The 24110-nt window shown below is 41.0% G+C and overlaps 2 protein-coding genes across 6 annotated transcripts in view; one reads left to right on the top strand and one right to left on the bottom strand.

Moving 5' to 3' along the window:
• Nucleotides 1-5484, top strand: part of Neto (Neuropilin and tolloid-like) — a 109370-nt gene extending 103886 nt beyond the window's left edge. For all 4 annotated transcript variants that reach the window (XM_066295218.1, XM_066295227.1, XM_066295208.1 and 1 more), the window contains 3 exons: nucleotides 2529-2830; nucleotides 2897-3073; nucleotides 3135-5484. In XM_066295218.1, the coding sequence (XP_066151315.1) occupies nucleotides 2529-2830; nucleotides 2897-3073; nucleotides 3135-3186 (531 nt within the window). In that variant the 3' untranslated portion in view covers nucleotides 3187-5484. The remainder of the gene's footprint in view (nucleotides 1-2528; nucleotides 2831-2896; nucleotides 3074-3134) is intronic.
• LOC136346208 (5-oxoprolinase) overlaps nucleotides 1-24110 on the bottom strand; it is a 52363-nt gene that overhangs the window by 836 nt on the left and 27417 nt on the right. For both annotated transcript variants that reach the window (XM_066295185.1, XM_066295174.1), the window contains exons 13-20: nucleotides 23635-23899; nucleotides 20879-21111; nucleotides 20539-20650; nucleotides 20262-20486; nucleotides 18256-18499; nucleotides 16677-16774; nucleotides 12486-12645; nucleotides 1115-5978 (exon numbers count right to left, since the gene is read on the bottom strand). In XM_066295185.1, coding sequence (XP_066151282.1) covers nucleotides 12499-12645; nucleotides 16677-16774; nucleotides 18256-18499; nucleotides 20262-20486; nucleotides 20539-20650; nucleotides 20879-21111; nucleotides 23635-23899 — 1324 coding nt within the window. In that variant the 3' untranslated portion in view covers nucleotides 1115-5978; nucleotides 12486-12498. The remainder of the gene's footprint in view (nucleotides 1-1114; nucleotides 5979-12485; nucleotides 12646-16676; nucleotides 16775-18255; nucleotides 18500-20261; nucleotides 20487-20538; nucleotides 20651-20878; nucleotides 21112-23634; nucleotides 23900-24110) is intronic.

The raw sequence follows: 24110 nt of genomic DNA, 5'->3' as shown, positions 1-24110 counted from the left end.
TATGTTAGCTTATTCGCTAAAACATTATTCAATTTAACGAATAAGTTGGTATGTTAACTTATTCGCTAAATCATTAATCATTTAACGAGTAAGTTGATATGTTAACTTATTCGCTAAAACATTATTCAATTTAGCGAATAAGTTGATATGTTAACTTATTCGCTAAAACATTATTCATTTAACGAGTAAGTTGATATGTTAACTTATTCGCTAAAACATTATTCATTTAACGAATAAGTTGATATGTTAACTTATTCGCTAAAACATTATTCAATTTAGCGAATAAGTTGATATGTTAACTTATTCGCTAAAACATTATTCATTTAACGAGTAAGTTGATATGTTAACTTATTCGCTAAAACATTATTCATTTAACGAGTAAGTTGATATGTTAACTTATTCGCTAAAACATTATTCATTTAACGAGTAAGTTGATATGTTAACTTATTCGCTAAAACATTATTCATTTAACGAATAAGTTGGTATGTTAACTTATTCGCTAAAATATTATTCATTTAACGAGTAAGTTGATATGTTAACTTATTCGCTAAAACATTATTCATTTAACGAGTAAGTTGATATGTTAACTTATTCGCTAAAACATTATTCATTTAACGAATAAGTTGATATGTTAACTTATTCGCTAAAACATTTTTATTTAACGAATAAGTTGGTATGTTAACTTATTCGCTAAAACATTTTTATTTAACGAATAAGTTGTTGTGTTAAGTTATTCATAGATTTCGAAAAATTTCGAATGGAAATAAAAGATTTAGAATTAAATTTGCTATCACAAGGCATTGGCAGTTTCTCTGTTACTTTACAGATGGAAAAATTTCAACTCTTTTACACTTTACCTTACGCCAAATCCAATCGCTTATCACATTTCTACCAATTAAATCTGTTGTTGAGAATAAATATGTTCCAAATTTTGTTGTATCGTGATAGCTGTCGCATAAGTTAAATACAACGTTTTTTAGACATTTGCAAAGCTGTTTCGGAGGTCAATGTCTCCTCAACTGTTAACCGTAGAACAAAATAGTATTTAATAAATCGTTATATTTTAGTGTCCCCCGATACGCACCGGCTCTGTGTCGGTTCAGTTGCGACTTACCCCGTATATCAAAAACGCATCAGTCTGCATGCCGCACCCTTTCAATACAAAATCGCATAAAATGGAAAAACGTTACCTGATTAGAAACAAATAAATGTCTGTTTTTATACTGTCGATATATTCAACGAAGATATCCGGAAAAAACCAACTTGGAGTTTTGGTTTTTAGCAAGTGACTCTTATACTGTTATAGTTAGAAAAATTCGAGACACTGTTTCGAAAATTTCTTTGCTGCGCTGCCAAATTTATTATCAAGTCCTTAGTTCCGGGGATAAAATGTTAAACTTGTGATTTTAAAATCGTCGTATAATTACCTTTTCGGTCATGTAGTATTTGGTATTTTTCTCGGTAACTATATGAGGTATGGCCATTAAAATATTTTTTGATGAGTTGTCTACTACTTTTTTTTTTACTTTTAAAGATGCTACACAATAAATAACTAAATGCTACGGAACTGCCAAAAAATGTTTCAAAGGTATAAAATCTTGAATTTGTTCGAGGCGTGATTATACTTTAAGGTATTCCTAAAATCGGCATAAAGTAACATCAAAATTAATTTAATCAAATTTTGTTGTCAATAACAATAATATTCAGAAAATCGCTAAATTTTAAACGAATACAAGTTTCAAATTATAACAAATGATTAAATAAATCACCATTATTTTTCAAACATAAATATGTCTTTTTCATCGTTAAGTCTAAAACTCCGTTGAACATTTTTGGGGTGAACACGTTGAATGTGTCGCTCATATATATTTGTAAATGTTCTTCGTTTTAAGAACTTTGAGTGTACAACTTGTTTTTTATGTAACCCCAGAGGAAAAGATGTCGAGCGGGCCACAAAACGTTATTATGAGTTCCAATACGTCGTCCCGGAAAGTGTCCAGTCGTTTTCATAGCATTGATTTATTTATTGTGTACCGTTGCTATGAGTGAAAATCGAAGTCGTCCGATCAAAAAATGTTTTAATGGCCATACCTCATAGAGTTTCTGAGAAAAATACCAAATATAATGCGCGGCTGAGAAAATAGAATTCCATGACAACTTTAAAAATGTAAACGTTCGACGTTGTGCCTGTATGAATATCAAAGGTTTTATAATTTATTTCTGAAAGCACGGACAAGAAAACCAGCAACACCTCTAATGTAAGGTCTTCAAAAAAGTGTCTTGACAACGTAAAACCTTCATTCCTGCAACCGTAGTCATTCGCAAAAAAAAAAGAAAAACCGCCAAATTCATTTTGTTCCGGATATCTTCGTAATCGTTCCGAATTCGGCCGTTACGAAAACAAATTACTAATTTGTTTTGAATCGCGCAACTCTTTCTTAATTTAAGCGATCTTGCATCCATTACCCTTTCGGAGATCTCCGTGCTGTTCATCCTTATCTGGGACAGACTATATATTCTGGCTACAGGAATTCCAACGTAGTCGAGAAGAACTTGACAAGAACAATGAGGAGGACAAACGATCGTCGAAGAGTGGTCCCCATCGCACCCCTTCTGTGGAGTCCACTCGCTTCGGCCCCTCCGAGTCGGCGCACACTCCTTGTTACGTCCCCGGCGACGACATCCTCCCCATCTTGATCAAGAATTCGCATTCCGTACCCTCTAATGGCAGCATGTACAACCAGAACATCTACACGGTAGACAACGACGATCTACCCAAGATGTGCGACAGCGCGTGCCAGACGCGGGAGAGCCTGTTCACCACGCAAGAGTGAGTTTTTAGGGGGCGCTTTGCCGTGGGGGGTGTGTGTGGATCGTCCCGTTACTTTGGTTGCAGGTATAGCTCGGGGAATAGTACCCCGAATAATAGTGTGCACACCAATTCTCCCCCTGCTCCTTTCAGCACGTTCGGGTACAACAGGAAGGAGCGGGACGGGAGCAAGTTCAAGGCGGAGGCCAAGATCGAGATGCATCACGAGAAGTCGATGACGCCGGGATCGAAATATGACAAAAGGTCGGTGAACGATTTTGAGTGAGTCGGGTGGCAGAAGTGTAAGCCCCAAATGTGGTTTCAGGTACAGTGTGCAGACGACCAAATCGGCCCCGGACGTGATTGTGACGCACTGACACATGCTAAACGACTGGGAGCCGTACCAGAGACGGCACCCGCGCTCGATCCTGCGCTCCGCCAAGGTCGATTTCGACTCAATCGAAGGGACTCAAACTAGTAGTTATGACTTTTAATAACGTGATATTGTTTCTATCGAACCTTGCGTCGATCTATTGTTGGTTAGGTATTAGTTAGTTGTTGACTATTTTTCGCCAGAATTACCGCCGAAAGGGCGATTGTACAGGGTGTTCCTTAATAGATGGTGAAAATATCAAATAAGTGAGTCACGGGCCCACGTCGAGATAAAAACTTCGTATAGAGGCATGTGCTAAATTTGGGTCCATTTTGATTTGCAGGGTGTTGAGGTTTTATTTTTATTTTCGGTGTTCGTTAACCTCTCTGTTCTTTGTAGAAATTATTAACTCGAAATTGGTAGTAACAATCGTTTTAGCATCGGGTAAAAACTGAAATGGCAATTATTTAAAATACTCTACAGAAATTTACTTTTTCGCAGTCGCTTTCAATATTTTACATCAGAACTTTTTATATGACGTTTGTAGATTTTATTCGTCAACTTGATTTAAAATTCTTGTCTGATGAACTCTTTTGCCTCTACCGTTTCTTTTTTTTTATTAAGAACAATAGTTCAAGAGATATTTGCAATAATATCTAACCATGTTTGCCCCAATCCCCTAAGGATACGATAAAACTTTAATAATAATCTCCAATCTTGGCGTCCTCGACCATCTGACCCAAATAGTTTAGATTTGTTTGCGTGAGGGCATTTAAAACTTTAGCATATTCTACACCAGTAAACATTGAAGAGTTAAGGAACAGAATTGTACATGTTCGTCAAACAATTAAAAATATACCTGGAATTTTTCGTAAAGTCCGGCAGCTCATGAGAATAAAGCTAGAATCTCGAATTTTGATAGGAAGAGGACATTTTCAGGAATTATTTTGATTAGAACCTAAATTGGTAATTTCAATTAAACGAACATCTCTTAAACTATTGCTTCACAATAAAAAAGAAACTAAAGAGGCGAAAAATTTAGTAAACGACATAAGGGATTAAATGAAGTTAATGAATAAAATCAAAAAATATCATAAAAAAAGTGCTGATAGAAAATATTGAGTGCGCGACCACGAAGAAAGTAACGCCTTGTAGAGCATTTGCTAAAATAATTATTACTACCAATTTTGAGTTAATTATCTTTACGAATAATTGCGAAATTAATGAAAATCGAAAAAAAAAATGAAACTTCAATACCCCCTGTAAGTCAAAATGGAAGCAATTCAGGACACGCCTTTCTATGAAGTTTTTATCTTAAAATGACCTCGTGATCCCCCTTTTAATTTTTTACCATCCATTAAGCAACACCCTGTAGGTTATCATTAATCTCTTCCAAAGTTAAAAAAACATGTTTTCGCCCTTCGGGCAGTAGTTTGTGCTCGCGTTTTAGTGAAATGACAAAACCGGATTTGCCGGAAACATTTCTTTGCTCTTCGAGGAAATTCGAAAATCAAAATTAATAGAGTAAGATGCCAGGCCGGAAGTGTAACCTGTTCACTATCATCACTCACTTGCTATAATGCAAATCGAATGAAAAATAAATTCTCGATCACTACCGTACACCTCACCAATGACGTAGCCATACTCGCGGGATTGTGATGAGATGTTTGAAGAATTCGCAAAAAAACTTTAGCCCAATCGTGAGTCAAAAATTTCAGAGCCGCGTGAAACGGAGCGGTAGTGAGTAATCAACACTTATTATTGAAGACAAGTGAGTCACAATGCCAAAGATAGTAAATGGATCAAACGTGAAAGTGAGGAAAATGTCGGGATTAAATTTACTCTCAAAGAGATGGGACACTGTACCATCATCTATGTCATAGCGATTAAATTCAAAAGAGTGTATTAACCTAGGGTAGTGAACACCTAATATTTGAACTTTTCGGCTTCGATAACTTGCGATACTTTCCTGATTCTCATCACATCAAATTTACTTAACCCGTGATAGGGATTTAAGCACGCCGGTACCTGGCACATGACATTTTTTAGCGTTTAAGTAGGTTTATGTTGACACCTGTTCCCACCTTCATTGGCACTCTTCATGTACTCGACACTCATACAGTGCACCTCAAACGTTTCTCAATAAAGGGTGCAGATGAGGGTCGCACAAACTAGTATATTTTATCGAAATTTCGGTATTTGAAATGCTCGTATACTCGGTGGCTCTCTAGCCATTTGTACATATAGCAGGTACATTTTTTGTATCTTCAACTTCCTTAAATAAAGTTTGTAAATAAATCAATGTGAGAATTTTGATTTCGACATCCACGTAATCCGGCAAAGAGAAATTCTGAAAAAAGACGCAAAAGAGAATTTATTTGTGTGCACACGAATGCTCGGGAAAAACGCGCCCTAAAATCTTATGTGGTGAATAAGCTTTCACAACGAGCAATAATAAATTTGCAAACCGTGGAAACGGATGGTTATGAATAATTTGATGAAAAGGCTAAAAGATGGAAGACGCGTACAGGTTGTTTCGTAAAGAGGTAAGTAAGAGAGCACGTCTGCGCTTGCGTTAAAACAATTCTCCTGGACGGCAGTGATCTACCATCGTGATACATTGACCCACCGAGGAAACAACAGGGAGGGTGCGCCCAAGTCAATTAGAGCTGAAAGAAGGGAACTCATTCTAACAGCTTGAGTTCCGTGCTTTCAGTCAGAATCGAAGAATAAGTTTTAATATAAACGAATGGCCTATCTCCCGTTTAATAGTAGTTTAATTACATAATGCTGAATCTAGAAAAAAAAAAAAATTTCAGCCCTTTTCGCTTTGCGTGGGCCTCACTCACTATCAAACCCGCAAAGACTCCACAAGGAACCTGATCCAGTTGGTGATAGTGAGTTAAGCATATTGTGAAAATTTAACTTCCCTTGAATAAACTTGTGCAAAAACTAAGACCGGTATTATTTTGATTTGTATTCTCACCCGACGTACCGGCAGGGCATTTCGGCGAGAAGTAATATTATTAACATTTCAAAATGCGCGACGCATAAAAACGAACCCTCAATTTCCCCCCGGGGAGCGAAATAAATCTGAATGTATGTGAGGGGGCCGCCACACTCGCCGAGGACCTATTCAAACAAATAGACTGGCAGATAAACGCGAGACAATGGCCTCCATTACCAAGATAAAGTGCGACGATTTTTTCCGAAACTCGTGGAGTATATTCTCGCGTGTACCGCACAAATTAGCCTTTAATGCGGCTCATCGTAGGGAAAACTATTACGGATATCGCATACCCTCGACACCTGCGGTCGACTCTGCGCTGTCGTATGTATCTCCACTCCTATTCAATTAATTCCGAATTAGGATAACGTTAAAATTAATTCCCCTCCGTTAGAGATAGTCCAATATAATCAACTAGCGCCCCCGAGACCTTCAAATATTTACTCGCAGTGGTCACGTTATTGCGGCTTGTCAAGCGTCGTTTGTCTCAGTAGTCATCGTAACGTACGTCAGCTGTCATAATAGTCCTTTTGTTCGTGATCGAACGACACAGGTGTCGCTTTAGCGCACGTCATTCTCTGACGTGCACCGACGTCGACTGTCGCCGCAACTCGTCAGTGGCCCCCCATCGTGCTTTTGACCAGAGACTTTTAGATTTGAATACGCTGTATAGATTTTGTACAGTTGTTCAGGTACTTAATCTGTTTATATAGCCTGCATAAAAACCGGTCATAAAATCGGTCGTCCTGAGCGATCGCAACAATAAACCCAAGAGACTGGATTATAAACCGCCGTTAATCTCTCGGGAGCTTGGTTTTGTGCCCCCGAAAATCTAATTGATACGCCTCTACGATAATTGTCGCATGCACGTGCGAAAAACGGACTTTTTGCATTCTCCCGTGTTCATCATCATCATCATCATCGGCCGAAAACTGTTGCCGCATCCCGGTCAATTAATTACGCCCGCAGTGACGCATAGTCGAAACCGCACTATTTCACACTACACCGGAGCCGTTCTGAAAAGCCAGTTACGGAACGCGGGATCCCTCTTGTCATCAATCTTCTTCGCGCCGGTGGGATGAATGAGACATTATCTTTTTGTCTTGTTATTGTTGCCGCTATAGGGTAATCGGGCGACCGCTTAATGCCTGCGCCGCACCGTTCTTGCAGCAACAACAAACAGATGCCTTCACATTGGGACGAAATGCCAAGAACCCCCGTGACAGTCGGGAGACTGAAATTAAAGGGGGTTGCACTTTTATGAAAGAAATCCGCGCTTTTATTAAAAAAAAAAACCTGCGTAACAACCAAAATATACTGGAAGTCGCCCTGAATGAGCGTTCTTGTAATGTTTGGAGTATTAGAAGGCTGTATAAAACGGTCGAATTTCTGTAAAAGAGACCAGAAATTGTTTATTTCTATCTAAATTTCTACTAAATAATTAAGAAGATTTAAGGAAAAATTTTGGAAGGGAACAGAAAACGTTCAATCGCACTTTTTGTAAAACGGAATAAACACGGTCAAAATATTGGGAGCATTTGAAGGTTGAGTAGAACAGCCAGACAGTTCATAAAACCACTGAGAAATTAAGTTTTTCCTTGAAAAATCACAAGAAGCGCTGGAGAAACTCATTCTGCACAGCCATTTTCAAATTTTGGAGGCGAGAGAGAAAGCCGTATGATACAGGGCGATTCCTAGGTTGATACTTTTTTTTACCGTGCATAAAAGTCATTAAAGCAAACGAAATTTTCAATTAACTTTTTCAAAAAAACATAAAAATAAGAGATTTACATCAATTTGTCGCGAAATAAGGCCGCGATTCGATCCAACTTAATGTGAATGTGTTCAAAGTTGTCACCACTAACTTCAACACAACGCTCTGCTCGACGCAACCACTATTCCTTAACGACCCGTAATAGGGAAATCGGGTTTCCTCTTATCGTTGCTGGAGCCAGCTCAATGCGAACAATTAATTCTCCCCGTGTGTTTGGAGACGTCTTGCAAACTAAACTTTTCACAAAACCCCACAGAAAGAAATCGCGAGGGTTCAGGTCTGGTGACCTAGCCGGCTAAGAGACTGATCCACTTCGGCCAGTGCGTTCATTCGGAAAAGTATTGTTCAAAAACTCTCACGTTTCCCGTCTAAAGTGGACAGGGCCCCGTACTGCGAAAGCCACATGTCTCGTTGAATATTCAGTGACACGTCATTTGAAAGAACGAGCAAATAATTTTGCAAAAGGTCTAAATAAACTTGGCCCGGGCAAACGATCTGGTAAAATGTGCGGCCCTGCAGGTAATCCATTCACAATTCCTGGTTGAACATTTGTGGAAAATCGGTTTAGAAAATTCCTTCTCCGAATTGCGTGGGGATTATCAACACACCAAACATGCGTATTTCTGAAACTGTCAGTTCCGTTTCGGGGCGAATGTTCTTCGTTAGCAGTAACAATTTTTGTTGAAAAATGTTCGCCGTGTTCATGCTGTGGTAAAAACCGTTCGCAACGCTGAATTCTACGGGGAAAGTCTTTAGGCTGCAGTTGAACACGAAGAGGACACAACTGGTTTTCCCGAAATGTTGCCCACATTCCTTTTTGACTAAATCCGACCCGATTTGCGATCACTCGAGAACTCGTTTCGTTCGGTTCTCCTCAAGGAGAATTGAAAATTTGTTCTCCCCTTTGCACATTTCTAGGTCCTCTCGGTCTTCCCGCTCGCCCTCCACGATGTTCCCGCAAATCACCAGCATCTCCAGAGCTCGTTGAACGAGATTTATAAAACTTCCAGGTGTCGGACGGGCTCGCAGGGGAAACCGTCCCGCGTAAATCCCCGAAGCTGCCGCCGTACTTCGATGACACTTCTCGCGAATAGGCGACGCATCCACTAGCTGGTTGTTTCCGTAATGTGCCACTTTCAAGTTTGGACGATTTTCTGAAGTTAAACTTCCTTAATAACATGTAAACTGAAAAATTTAAACGGAAGAAATTTATGAAAAAAGTGGCAATAGCGACGCAAGACAGATGGAAACGTGCAACGGATAAGGAGTTCGTGCGGCAACCGGAGCATTTTAAAATTTTGCTCTGCGATATCGTCGGATCGATTATGAATTATTGAATGGAGCGTTTTGCGATAAATTGATGCGCCTTCGTTTTTTTTTTTTTTTTTTCATTTTTTTGAAAATGGTCACTCGAAAACGTTGGTTGTTTTGATGATCTTTACACAAACTAAAAAAAAATAAAAACAAAAAAACAAAAAAAACAAAAAAAAACAAAAAAACAAAAAAAAAACAAAAAAAACAAAAAAAAACTTAAAAAAAAATTTTTTTTTTTAAGTATCGACATGGAAATCGCCCCCTGCATGGTGGCCCTTCGTTCTGACCTGAGCTCCCGCAGTCGTTCAAAACCCGAATTTCCCAAATGTAATTTCCGGTTTATCATCGCCGCTGTTAACTCGAGAGAAATCCTTAAATATGGCGATTTATTGACGATTGTATAAAACCGTCCATTGTGTTTTCCAAGCACAAAACCCCAAAATCCCTTTAGCTAGTTTTTTAAACAGGCGCTAAAACAGCACAAACAATAGATTTCGTTTCGGCAAAGGCGAATAAATCGCGATCGAGTCGAAATAAACGCGAAATAGTTGGCGAGTAAATCCGTTTTAGATTGATATTAAATGGACCATAACTTATGTTTAAAATGTTAGTTTAACTTGCCGCCGGGATTCTGGACTATTTGTCCACAATAGTGACACGGGACGGCTTAAAGGGACCCGAAAGGGTGCGGCGGATTAGTCGGCACTCGTCGAAAACAACAATTAAAAATGCTCGAACGGATGTTTAAAGGTAAATTAACGCCGTTGTTGCGTGATTATCAACCGGTGTTTAAATTACCGACGGCCCTCTGATCAACGGAGGGCAATTCTCGGAAATTAAAATATTAAGGTAAGTGCAATACTTTTTTTTACCCCGGGCTCAATTACGTAAATTGGTCCACTGGATAATTGTATATAAAACAACCGTCCTTCGTTAGGGAAAGCGTACAGTTTAATTGAGGGGAATATTCGAGAAAAACTAGGCAGCAATAACTCCACGAAACCCTTATTAGGTTGAGTGTAAGGCCGCGGCCCTTTCGGAGTTCAGACTAATAAAACCATAGGTCTTGATTACTATGTCTCATTACAGCGAATATCGAGGTCAACGAGCAAAAAAAAAACGCAAAAAAATCGTTTTCGGCAGGACGTAAACCCGCTTTTTATAGAGGGTGGCCCACTTAAAACATTCCACCTGAAATATCTTGAATAGAATTTTTTCGTTCGAGATGCGTCAGTTTTACCTCTAAGAGTCGCCCCCCAAAACACGCCGCTTTGGAGGGACGACTCTACACCTACGAATTTATGACCTAAAATGTCCCCCTTAAAGTGAAATTGACGCGTCTCGGGGTTTTCCAAACGAAAGAAGAAATCCATTCAAGATATTTCAGGTGGAATGTTTTAAGTGGGCCACCCAGTAGAACTAGTCAGATTGTAATTTTCTCAGCGCCCGCGTGTGTACAGGGTGTTCCAGAGACATTGCGCCAAACTAAAACAGGTTTTAGTACGGTGACACATGGCGGCGGAAAATCTATAACGGCGTGGGGATGCCTTTCGTCATTTGGTACGGGTCTTCCACGCCAAATTGAGGGCGGGGCGGACCAGTTTATGTACAGAGACATTTCGAGGAACGTCTGGGAGCTCCACGCAGACGACGTCATGCCGCTAGAATTCAGGTCTCAACACGATAGCGGTCCAAAGTACGCTTCCAAATCGGTCAAAGAGTGATTGGAACAGCAACAAAACCCCGTTGTGACGTGGAGAACTTATGGGGGAAATCTTGGAGCAGAAAATTCCGGACAGAAAAGGTAAAAATGCCGACCGTGAACCATTCGTGTGTCAAAAGAACGGTCACAAATTGATCCAGCTATATTTGGGGAATTAATTAATTCCATGTCAAATAGAATGGCAAATGCAGTGAGGGCTAGAGGATATTGCACTAATTAATAAAGATCTATTTTTAATTGTTATAGTTAGTTATTCAAGCAAAATAATTTAATTGCGATAATTTTGGCCGGCATAGAAACACCGTTTTTTTATACCAGGAAATATAAGAAGAGACAATAAATTTTTTCCTCCCCGATAAGTGAAGGCAGTTCAATGAAGGATGTACGTACAGGACGGCGCAATCGCCCCTTCGATTTAAACAAACGTTTAAATCAGGTTCCAACAACATCAAGCTTAAGAATGCAAGTGTTGACACTGAAGACAAAAAAAGTGTTCATTTTGTTCGTTTTTGTTCCGTTCGCTTAGGTCGGATATCGAGGTCTCTCGAACAAAAATGGCTCTGGAGCCGGGAAAAAACGTTTAATGCAACATCCCCTACAACCCCCTCAAGTGCGACACGGCCCCAATCGAACACCTTGTATATTAGAGGAAGCGCCCCGTAATAGCTCATTTCAATTTTGAAGGCGGCAGAACGCTGTATAAAACTGCCGCCCTTTGTCACGTACAGCTGTTTAAGGAAGCTGAGAGCTCGCCCAATCTGTATCGGTTTAACATTGAACGGGCGCCGAAGAAGATGAGCAAGTTCGCGAGGGACGGAAACGTATGGGAAAACAATCACTTTTCGTTAATTATCGTAATAACTTTCCCGAAAAGTTTAGATCTTAAACCTGCGCATAATGTTCGTCTGAGATATGAAATAATTATGTAAAAAAGACGAGCAGTTTTATTAAACTGTCACCCTTTACGTTTTTAATGCAGGAAACTTCGTTAATTTGCATTAGTGCAACCTTCAGCGGCCGCATAATGGCCCTCCCGCAAAAAGGACTCTTCCACGTAGACTCGGCAGACACAAGAGTTAAAGTTACATTTAAAACGCGGCATTTCGCCCCCGTTCGAAGGCAATTTAGGTCGGATTTATACACAGTTTGAACGGAAAACATCGCGAGACGGCAAGATGGATGTTCCGCGCGCAAAAAGACGCCAGCACAAGCATAAAAAGCGTCAGGCAAATTAGCTTCTTGACGCCCCCCGCGCCCCCCTCCCCCCCCGGGTTGAATGCAGCTAGCTGCATTCAATTAGACGCATACGGGCTACCGCAAAACCGCCCCTGGCCGCTATCAATCTTCTCGCCGCCCAACAATCGGCCCCGCAATGTCCTTAGTTTGTCTCGCTAATTGAGAAGGATTAAACCTCCTAATGGGTTTTAAATTAACAAGGAATTTCTTGCCTGAACGCCGACGGTTAGGGGGAACAACAAAACTTACCCAAATTATCATCTTAAACACCCTCTTGGGCCATGCGGTACTCGTACAGACTGCCGCGTTCCAAAAATTCTCGTCGCTGCACTTTGGGCCCCTCGTCGTCGAGGGGGGCCTCGGCCCCCCCGAAACCGCCCCCGCCAGGTGTGTGAAGTCTGAGTGTATCCTGGAAGGAAGCGAATGTTTTAGGTGCCATCGGGGCGCTAGCGGGCGTCGATAAAACCCCGAAATTAATTTGGTGCCCCCGACTGGGGGATGATCGAAGATGGCTGCCATTAACGGGGAAAAATTTGGTTATTACAATGAGTCGCGAGGCTCCGGGATTTGCTCGTCGCAATCGTCGATTATGCAGTCGGGGCTCCGGTTCGAAGCGATTTGCTTTAGATTCGAAAAAAATTGCGAAGCGGCCGCACTCGCGGGCGAAATTATGGAAATATTTTCGAATTATTAATATTTTCCGTTTTAATGGATTTAAGGAGCAAATTTAATAACGCATTGCAATCGTGTCCGGAGTGAATATGCAGTTGTGGACAAAAGTGCGGGACGTCTTTTGAAATGACACTTTCTTGGCGATCATTTTTGACCTCGTCTTCAAAGTTTGTCGTTAAGATGGAGTTATGTTCCCAAATTCACCGTACAATATTTCGCTTAGGGGTGTTGTTTTTGAAAAAGTCGTTGTTAAAAACGATTTTTTGACGGGAGACACCCGTTCCCACCCCGTCGTGCGGACGTCGAGAGACGCAAAACGAGAGAAATGTGGCAGTTATCGGCCCCAAAACCGCCAGTAATCTTTCTATGCTTTTGCCCAAGGTGTAAACAACATCTTTAGCAAAAAAGTGATATCGGCCACGCAAAAATGGAAACACGTTTAAAAAACGTTCGATCGATAAAAAACGTACAGTATAGTAAAGCAATCGAACGAGTCCTTCTTCGGCGCAACAAATACAGTACAAATTAAAAATCTCTCCAGACTTCTGGCCGCGAGTGTATGTTCAGATCTGAGGGTTTTCCATAAATACAATGTATTTATCTATGCTGCGCCTTGTGCGGAAATGAGTATTCCAGATATAAATAGTCGAGAAGCTCCGAGGCTAAATAATGGAGATTGTACAAAATTTCGGCGAGCAAACGATTCGAAGACAGCGCCATTTTCGAAAATGGCCGCCCCTCGATTTTTCGCGATCAGTTTCGATGTCGGAGAACATGTCTAGTTGAGTGAGTCTTTATTAAACGCTTTGTTCTTCTGGGACTTTTATGGCCGTCTTTATTATCAACTTTGGGCCATTAAACACTTCACAATACCCGGCTGGATTCGCATCCAGCGCACTGCTGCACACAACCTACCGAACTATCACTCACAAGTGGATTTGCGGTTTAATTATTTGGCATTTAGACGCGTTCGGTGCGATCAGACCCGTCAAAAATGACCCTTCATCGACCTGAAAATATTAATTAATTTACGAAAATTTACTCCCCGGCAAAATTAAATCATACACCCACTCCACGGTACATTGTTTTGGCAGTTCTAATTATGAGGACCCCCCTCATAGAGCCCAACTTTCCGACGACCTGCAACGTTCCGGTTCGGGTGCTCGGAAGTTTTTAAGGTTGTTGCGATTACTCAAATATATCGTGATTTTCGATTTTCGCTTTACGTACGTTTATAACTCGAATAAATTAATCAATCTGCGCTCTTTATTCGGATGAAGTAAAGTGCCGTGACTAATCGTTTTTAGATCCAATAGTGAATTGGAATATTCGAGAAGTTTCTAGAGCGTTCGAAATCGGTCTGTTTGAGTCATACCGGGCTCTGAATGTTTTCTACACTGCCCGCAAAATTAAAGAATCATTTTTAAAACTGAAAAATCTGCCTTCGAGACCATTTATAACGCGCGCTAGTGGTTTAAAATTATTCATTTATCACTATCAAAACTTTTTCCCAATTTCTTACATATCTATAATATAATATATAGAAGATAACAACAGTTCTTTGCAAAACGCTCAAAATTTCTCTTTCGGCAATTTTGATTTGAAGGTCTTACACCTCGTTTAAGTTCGGTTGAGCCACGATTTTAGGTCATTTTGTGAAAAGAAAATTTTTTCCCTGAAAAAAATGGCCCAAAATCTCGGCGAAAGGAGAAATTTTTCGGTGAACGAACGTGCGGCCGCCGTGGCATTTGCGGAAGTAAATTCAAATCGCCCTACGATTGGGAGTGGCACGATCTGCGGTCTCCGGCGCTCTCGCACGACTTCCAGAGACTCGTACGAGTCAAAGAATACCTGGACAAGGACGTCAGAGGTTGACAACGAATAACCGAGATCGATTTTTACGACTGCAAACTTTACGAAGTCGATTCATTACAATTGCTGCGCTGCGGCGGGAGTTTTCTCGCCGATATGACTTTCGCGTCAGTCAAGGTGCGGCGAGAAGAAGGTTGGCAGAAAGCAATATTACTCTCTATAGGGCCGCAAGCGGCCCTTATTTACCGTAGACCACCGACGGAAGTTTTCAATATGCTCGAGAACACAAAAATTGGGAAGATCCTCAATGGAGCGATACACTCCTGAAGGGCGAGTCTCGATTTTGTCTTTTTAGTTATGATCGTCGTAGGAGAGTGAATCGACGTTCTGTAGAGCGATGCGTCCAGAGTAACATTGCCTGAACTGTGGACCACGGAGGTGGATTTGTTACGATATGGGGAGGCATTAGCTTGGAAGGTCGGCGGAGTTAGATGTGTTTGAGAACGGCGCTCTGACAGCCCACCGATACATAACAGACCTTTTACAACCACGTGTAGTGCCACATACCTCATGTATTGGCGGGGAATTTTTTTTGATTCATGATAATGCACTTTGGCACGTGGCACGAGTGGTACTAAACTACCTTAAAGATGTGAAAACTCAAACGTTGCCTGCCCAGCAACAAGCCCTGATTTGAACCTCATCGAACATTTACGGGACAACGTGGGACGACAAGTTAGAACCTTACCGGTTCCCTCCAGGCACTCAACTGAACTCTCATTGAAGATCATGGAAATGTGGCATCACATTAATCATAATGACATTAGAAACTTAATTTCAAGGATGCCAAGGAGGCGTGACGCAGTAATCAGAGCAAGAGGGGATAACACACGCTATTAAATATTCATTTGCCTGTGCGAGTTAAGGAGTAAAAATCACATAATTTTTTGGTACACCGTGTATTCATTTAACTATACCCCCTATTGGTTCCGTCAAGTTAGATCTAGTGGAATTCATGGTCACACCACGTTAGTAAGCGCAAAATATTCACTCTAAAATCATAAAAATGAAAATGCGTAAAAATTTGGAACATGCGTTAATTTTGCGGGGCAGTGTATTTCTCTGGATAACCGCTAAAACATTTTATGCCATTTTGAGTATCGGAACGACTTCTAAGACCATCTGCACTAATCAGGAAAGTTCTATATACCCATAAAGACCGATTTCTGGTAACAAACTGACATCGTAAGGGCACTAGCATATGGCAGTTCGAAAAGTACCACCAACTTTGATGCAATGCCGGCTGTTGCAAATTCTAGATCGCCGCTAATGACGGACACAGCTAGGGGATTGGGGAAAGGACATGGTAAGTGAACAGAAGAAACTAGAGATGTGTTCGACAATCGAGACGCCACAAAAAGAGCTGTGATTATTCAAATATCAACCATTCGGATCTTTGAAGAGCAATATGCTGATTTTTGTGTGCTGAGTTCAGGCAGGCAAAGGTCGGGAACATTCAAATAAATTGCGCAAAAAAAGGTAATAACAAAGTGGCAGAAAACAGGGTTCCGCTGACAAATGGCATGCGCGCTATACGGAAAAATTAGAGCCCTGAAAAAGGAAACCCGGAAGTTGGGTAATAAATCTCGGCCATTTTTGGGCAGTCGAAGGATCGCGGAAAAATGACGAGTCACGGGTTGTTGCGTAGGGGAACGCCCGTCATCTGCCGGGAAATTGAAAAACAGGTCTGGCCGAAGTAAACAACACTGAATGCAATTTAATCACGGTACAAATTGCCGGGGAAAAAAAGCGGAAAAGTTTACTTTAGTCAGTCGCACCGTCGAGCGGAATTACGACGACGACGCGGAATTTCACTTAAATCTCCACAATTTCTGCAGATGCCTTAAATAAAAGAAAATCAGCATCAGCTGAGGGGAGAAAAACATGGAGACTTACCCCTGGCAACACCTGCACGGCAGTTTTCGGTCCGAGATTAATGGTCCTGCCGTCGGCTCTAATCAGCAGATTGAGACCCCGGGCCCCGGGCTGACCACCTGGTGAATAAAACACATTCCTGGCATATTTTATTATTAGAGACGTGATGTGCGTCGCAAAAAAAAAGTAAAAAGAAAAAAAAAAAAAAGGAAAACAAGACTGATCGAAAGTCGCAATGGGGTTGAAGGAATGCTACCATGGATTCATAGTTTACGCCCGACGTACCCAAATAGGACCCGCACGAAACGTTTAACATTATGCATGTTGAGCAGCCGGGAGTGTTGCAATTTCGATTCGACATACGCTCGTATGGGCGTAAGGGTGCGTTTCCTCAAAGGGTCGCATTACATTCCCGTTTGCTTTGTTCGAATGCCGCCGTGAATTTTGCCCACTCCGTCGCATATGCAATTCAAGTTTGCGAGTGAAAACAATTATTACGCTCAAAAGCTACAGAAACTAACACGAGGTTTAAAACGATAGAGCACACAGCTCTAATAGGTCTACATCTGCAGTGATCCACTTAAGGAGGAGGTTTCGTAGCACCTTTCCTTCCATTTTAATACCGAGTCGTTTGAATATTATGTTTTCATTTGGGACATAAAAAGTCTCATTTCAACGTTTCGTACACGAGAGAAACTCTTAGAATGTACGGAGCCGATGCGGAAAGTTTGCGAATCTGCTGGAAGGTTTGAGGACCTCCTGGACCATTCCGAAATTGGTCGCTTTGGATCATTCTAAATGTTTGAGAAGCTTATGGGACCCTCTCCGGGCATGAGATCTGCACTGAGACATTCACATTTAGGGCAGTTGCATCTATAGAAGCATCTACTATCTTTACCCGCCCACAGTTAAAGGGAACAATATAACGTAACTTTGGCGTTTAATGATGACAGCGACCATCGCCGCTATATTTCTGGAGCGCGTTCCGGAATTACACTCTCAGAGTGAGTGTTATGATGCGGGGCATACTTTACGCTCCTAATCTAATCAGTAAAATCAAATCCGGCATCGCGGGGAAGCTTCCCGAATTATTTCCGAAAAGTTCGGAACTAGGAGAGTTGCGAAACCGCAGAGATCGAATAAAGAGTAGGAGCGGACAGATGACAGATGACAATGGAACAGGACGGCATTTTGTAACATGATGATAGTCTCGCCATGTTTACTGGGTCGCGTTCCGAAAATACACTCCCGGTGTAACTGTCACTCCTGCAACAATTTTAAAACAAGTCCCCGGTTGAATTAATTTAATTTTGCTCCGTCGGCCAAAGAAAAATATTTCCACCCCGTCATTGCCAATTTTGAAACAAACCCATTATTAATTGCATTTACGGCCGTTACTGTAAATTATGTTTGATGTTCGACGCCGCACGGGAGCATAAGCGGAACGGTTTCAGTGCCACCACATGTGCCCCGCATTCAAACATGTTTGCATTCAATTCGGTCGATATTAATATAAATAAAATATCGCACTTAATGGTACCAGGTAGGACACATAAATTTGTCAAAATTAAATGGCCGAAAACGCTTCGACGTGGCTTACCATCCATGCCATAAGGTCGCAACACCCTTCTCTCGGTCAAGATGGAGAGGGTCAAGGGCGCCCGGAACATCAGCTCTCTAATCACGCCGTCGCCCCCTTTGAAACGCCCTAGGCCTCCGGTATTAGACCTCAAAGTGAAGACTTTGACGTGCACCGGATAGCGCCGCTCCAGGATTTCAATGTCGGTAATGCGGGTGTTGGTCATGTGTGAATGCACTCCCGAACAACCGTGCCAAGATGGGCCCTAAAAAGGGCTTAATGGTTGGGAAACTTGTTGTTGGAAAAATACATTTTTCCGGCTGAAGTTTCGAAGTCAATACGTAACAACCCGAATTGGAGTGGAACACGTGTGTTACGTCATTGCAACGTGCAGGTGCGATTTGTTGCACGGGCAAACGGGCATTTTTCATAAGCGCCACGAAGCGAGCCTGCAGGATATTATGACGTAACAGTTTGTTCGTTTTGCTGCGAAAATATTGTCCGTCGTTTAATATAAACATTCGCCTGTTTGTCTTTCTGCAATCGTTGGCGTGCAGGTGTGCGAGGTTGATTTATTATCGAGATATAGGAAAAAGAAGGACTGGCTTCAGCCCAAAATTACAGTCCTCAAACTTGTTTGTACACCAACTGGAGTGTAGGGGAGTGCGTGATTATGGCTTAAGCCCTTCCCTTGGGAAAGCCATACCTCCGCAATATTTAGTAGATATTTGTGAGCCAAATCCTCCCTTTTCTTACTTTCTGTTCAGTAATCAACCATTAAAGCCACCATTACACCATACTCGAAAAAACCCAATATAATGTCAAAATAGTGCCGACTCTTCTCTTAGTTGGGCTAGGCTACGCCCCGTACTTTGTCATTAGTTAATTAAAAATTTTCATAACAAAAGAAAGTTTGCAAAATATGCGCTTGTGATTTAAGACCGTTCTCATCTAAAAAACCTCGCTCTGTCACTTTTGATTGAATAAAGGATGATGATACATTTCATAACTTTCACGTACACGATTACCAATGTTTATATACAAGTAAATATTCCCGCCTTTTAGACATTCATGCTACGCCTTCCGTGCCTCAGTGAGCACTGAAGACTCTATCTGCTTAAAACAACTTTAGAGCCTCTCCTAGAAATATTGCTCCGCCCCCGTCATTTCCCATTGGGAGCTCTAATGAACCGCCTTTCATTGAAACCCCACCTGTATAGTTTTCGCCACTCCCCAGCACTACGTCAAATATGAGTGAAGCTTGGCTTATTGATTGGATTACTCTCCTTGACCTTACCTCTCATCTTTTGGTATTTTTGTAATTTTACAATTGGTTGAGTACTAGTTAAATATTCCACTCGTACTTCCTTTCAATACATTAAAAAGCGAATAGGCATTTAGCCCAAGGCCCTCCACGAAGCTCTGCATTCAACCGTTCTTCATTGGAAATGATAACAAATTGAATCACATTGAATTTCACAGCGTGAAATTACCCAATAACATTGAGATCCTGCTTCCCCGTCCTCTTAAGAGCAAAGTCTATTTAGAGGTAAAAACTAGTAGTACTAAAACTACGATATCCCTAATTATCTTAAAAATTTAATTAGCAATCTTGAGATGATAATTCCACCTTCTCGGCAAATCCCCGCCCCCAATCCTTCCTCATTTGTGAATCTTGAAATCTACACTCCCCAAATGTTTGACAAGACACCTTAAGGGCTACTACTAAATGAAACATAACCTTCTCCTGAAATATGTGGATCGCAACACCGAAAATGATGTCGCAGGCCCATTAATTGGGCAAAACGCTCTCGACCGAATCGGCCACGAGCCTGTTCAGCAGCTGCAACTCGCGGTTAATTTACTCGCAGCTGCAGAATTGAATTATATTTTACAAGTTGCAGCTTCGCTGCCCGAATATTCCCCCTAATTAACTCGTATCTCTCTGTGACTTTTGTTTACTCGGGAGGTCCGCTTAATTGATTATGTAATTGCGAAAGCTACACAGTAAACGAGAAAGAACTTACGGCACCACTGCCTCCTGCTACGGTCTCGTAACACCCCCAGGAATCGTTCCCGAATGTGATGTTGTTCATGCATCCCTGAGAGGCGGCACAAGCCTTGAAAGCGCCCAAGACGACGTCTACGATACGTTGGGAGGTCAGAACGTTACCCCCCACTACCGCCGCGTCATCGCTAGGGTCCAGGATGGAACCTTTGGGGATGTAAACCTTAACCGGTGCCAGACAACCCTGATAATTCTCCTGTCACTAGGAAATTAAATTACCGAAATCAGGACCGTACCTGATTTAAAGGAACGTCATGCCCGACCATGCATCGGAGGCAATAAATCAAGGCAGACAAGGTTACCGCCCTCGGGGCGTTGCAATTTCCCCACACTTCAGGGCCGGATCCGCTAAAATTAGTGCTTATTATGGTTAAAAAATTTTCATAAACCTAAGAAAAAGTGACCTCCGAAAAGCATTAAAAAATGAAAACAGGCACCTATATAAGCAAACCACGCCTCATTTTCTTTGATACTCCGCACCTTTTTCATGCACTAAACAATAGTTAACACACAATCACGCCCACTAAGGCCGAGTACACCTTCCCACGCTCCTAAACAAGCTGGATCGAGACTTACCTGAAATCGCAAAAGGCAGAGCCGCTCTCCTCGTCCAGTGTCACTTTGAGGTTGATTGGTGATCCGTCATCCATATGGTCAACGCATTCGAGATGGGCGGAGCCCGTTTTGGCCACCGCCATCCGGGCCACTTCGCGAAGCATGTCGCGTACTGCTACTTCGGCGTTTGTTTGAATGTGATGCATATAGGCCTGGACTACGTCTAGACCGCATTGGTTTATGAGTTCTAAGACCTGAGAAATAGCAGGATCGTCCCTCATATTCGAACCAAACAATGGTGGGTTGTGAATTATTATTGGTAAATACTCGGATAAGTGCACTCAACTACGTTTTTCCACACGTAAAAGAGGAGCGAAAAGTGAGAAGCATTTTCTCTACGAGAGAATAGATTATAAAGATCTTCATGTTAAATAAAGAGAGAGGACAATATTTTAGTTCGAACATTCTCAACACCTTCAGTTGGGGCGTGGCTTTATCGGGGGTGGGACTACACACTCCGAGTGTAGGAGTGAAATTCCTATCTTAGGTGAATACTTTTTCCTCGAAACTGTCCAATGACAAAACATGAAGGCGTGGCTTTATCAAGGGAGTGGGGTTACAAAGATCGCTTCTGAACATTTAACCGACAAACTGTGACATGCGGAATTTGGGAATACGTGGAAACTATAGGGTTCTGCAAATTATACTTTTCGAGTTTTAAATTACCGCTCATTCCATAAAGATGGACAGATAGCTTAATTGAGATGCAGGTTTGGCTAATCTATAATGTTGGAAACAAAGACCAGCTCATAATTGATGCTGCACTGCTTCAATAACATAATAATTTTGCCGCTGAAAGAAAACTCACTTGAAACATTAAACGCTATCCAGCTTGTAGCTGATTATTCAGCGCCGGGCTAGCGTTTAACAGGATTAAGTCGTAAAGGAATTACGATTGTGTAGCGATGAAGATTATCTTGCATACCATTTTAATTACTTGTTTGATAGGCAGTTATGCAGCTTAACATCGGCGAAACGTCGGATATAAAATGGGGTGTAAATTGAGACCGGATTATTCAGGCCGATAAAAATTATAACGATGAAGTGATCTTAAACGGAAACTAAATGGTTATAATAGATTATGAAACTTGAGGCGTCTGTTGCAGAAAAAAGAGCTTTCCATGAAGAGCGAAACACAGACTTTTATAGCAAAATGTCAAAAATAACGATGAGCATGAGTGACACATATATCAGCGGAGGTGACTGAATGACAGCACTAAACATGATTGATTTATGTTATTGTGACATGATACCAGTTTTCAAACTGTCAGTTGTATTAAAAAATATTGTGACAAAAAATTCAATAGTAGTTTTTGTCAATTTTTCAAAATTTCTGACCCATCTAAACTTGAAACAGTTTTTAAAATTTTACTGACAGGTGATAGCTGGAGTTATCTGGCATTGATAAAATACAAGTTACCCAGGAAAAAGGGGCACCGTTTTGCCAACCGATAGTATAATTATACGATAACTAATAGCTCGCTTGACACTGAAATTTTAAATTAATTCCTAGGGAAAATAAGATCAAAAACAGCTCCAGCCAATGAGTTTTAATGTGAGCTTAGCAGGATGCACTAATTGGAATATTGTGTGACAAGTGACAGTCCACATTGGTCCAGTGGTGTTGCCATTAATTGACAACAATCAAAATGTTTTGTTTCGTCAGAACATTTCACCTGACTAAAAAAGTTTTTCTTGCAGTCTTAAAATACGGCAGTCGCCGTTTTGATATGAAATATGAATTTGTCAGCACACTGTCAACTTTTTTAAAATGAATTGTGTGAATGCACTGATCTTCGTTCTTTTGGATGTCATCATTCAAAACGTTTTCAAGGTAAAAAAAAATCACTAAACACTTTCGAAAAAAATCTGAAAATTGCAATTGTTATTTGACATGAAAATCCTCATTTGACAGCAATCAAAGCCGTCGACTCTTTGAAGGGTTTCGCGTCGGCAACCGCACGATAGTGTTTTGTTTCCGAGTTTTGATAAATTTCTTCTGTTTATCTACGAGCGCCATGTTTCAGTTATTTGGTTTGTACCGACCGCAAATAAATGCTGTATTTTTGCCGTATAATTAGCAATGTTTTTAAGAAAAAAAAATTTGAAAACAAAAACTGGAAAATTTGTAACATATAAACTAATTTCGTAACATACATACATCACGTACAGGGTTATAATGTAATTAACGCAACTAATGATATCAGATGGTAATATCGAAATGCCATTAGTGTCCCATTCCCAGGCAATATAATATAAATTATGACGCATAATGACGTGCGTGTTGTACACGCCTTATATTAATGTTTGCCTAATGTAAACCAGCCTTAAAATTACAAAAACGTGATTTATTTTGCATGATATTTTAAAATATTTTTCATTGTGTTTGGTGCCGCAATTACGAACGATTATTTCACGCCCGGCCTAACGCAATTAATATTAATAACGGCCGTTAGTTGATTTAAAGTGTCGATAACGCACGTGAATCCCAAATGGATTGATATTGCGTCCAGCAATAAATAATGCATTAATAATGGAATTTTCTTTGGAAAATGCTGGACAAACACTTTATATTTCGAACATTCGAGGTATGTATTCCGGATGTCCTTTTATTGGGGTGAATAAGTTCTCTTGTTTTTACAGAATGAGAAATCAGCGGAATCTCGAGAAGATCACTCAAAATACCTCTAATTAAGGAACATTAAGCAAAATCTTACCAAATCTATTCCATTTTTATTGGCCGCCACCTGCGCGCGCAGATCGGAGATGTTATCGTGCAGATTCCTACCGCCCGCCACTTTTATCTCTCGCGTTACCTCCTCCTCCATAAATCGATCTCCTTTCACCAGTAAAAAAGACTTGAAAGCAGCCCCCTCTTGTGTTAAACTAGTAGAGTGAGGAGGCATCGAGCCGGGAGTGATGCCTCCAATGTCCGCGTGATGTCCCCGACTCGCCACGAAGAAAATCGGAACCTCTACATGTCTGAGATGGAAAAAAATGTGTTAAGCAATCAAGGGGAATTTGGAGAGAGAGAAAAAAGATATGGAGAAAGTTGAAAGGGATAGAGATGTTAATAGAAGGAAGTAGAAAGAAATGGAAAATTGGGCTTGTTTTAAATCTAACTAACGCGATGGTCTTCCACCAAACACGGTATAGGCACATCGAATTCCAAGATTTGCTAAATCAAGATGGT

This window comes from Euwallacea fornicatus, chromosome 2 (genome assembly GCF_040115645.1).
Source record: "Euwallacea fornicatus isolate EFF26 chromosome 2, ASM4011564v1, whole genome shotgun sequence".
Lineage (NCBI taxonomy): Eukaryota > Metazoa > Arthropoda > Insecta > Coleoptera > Curculionidae > Euwallacea > Euwallacea fornicatus.
The sequence above is the reverse complement of the archived record's forward strand: the minus strand, read 5'-3'. Positions and strand labels throughout refer to the sequence as shown.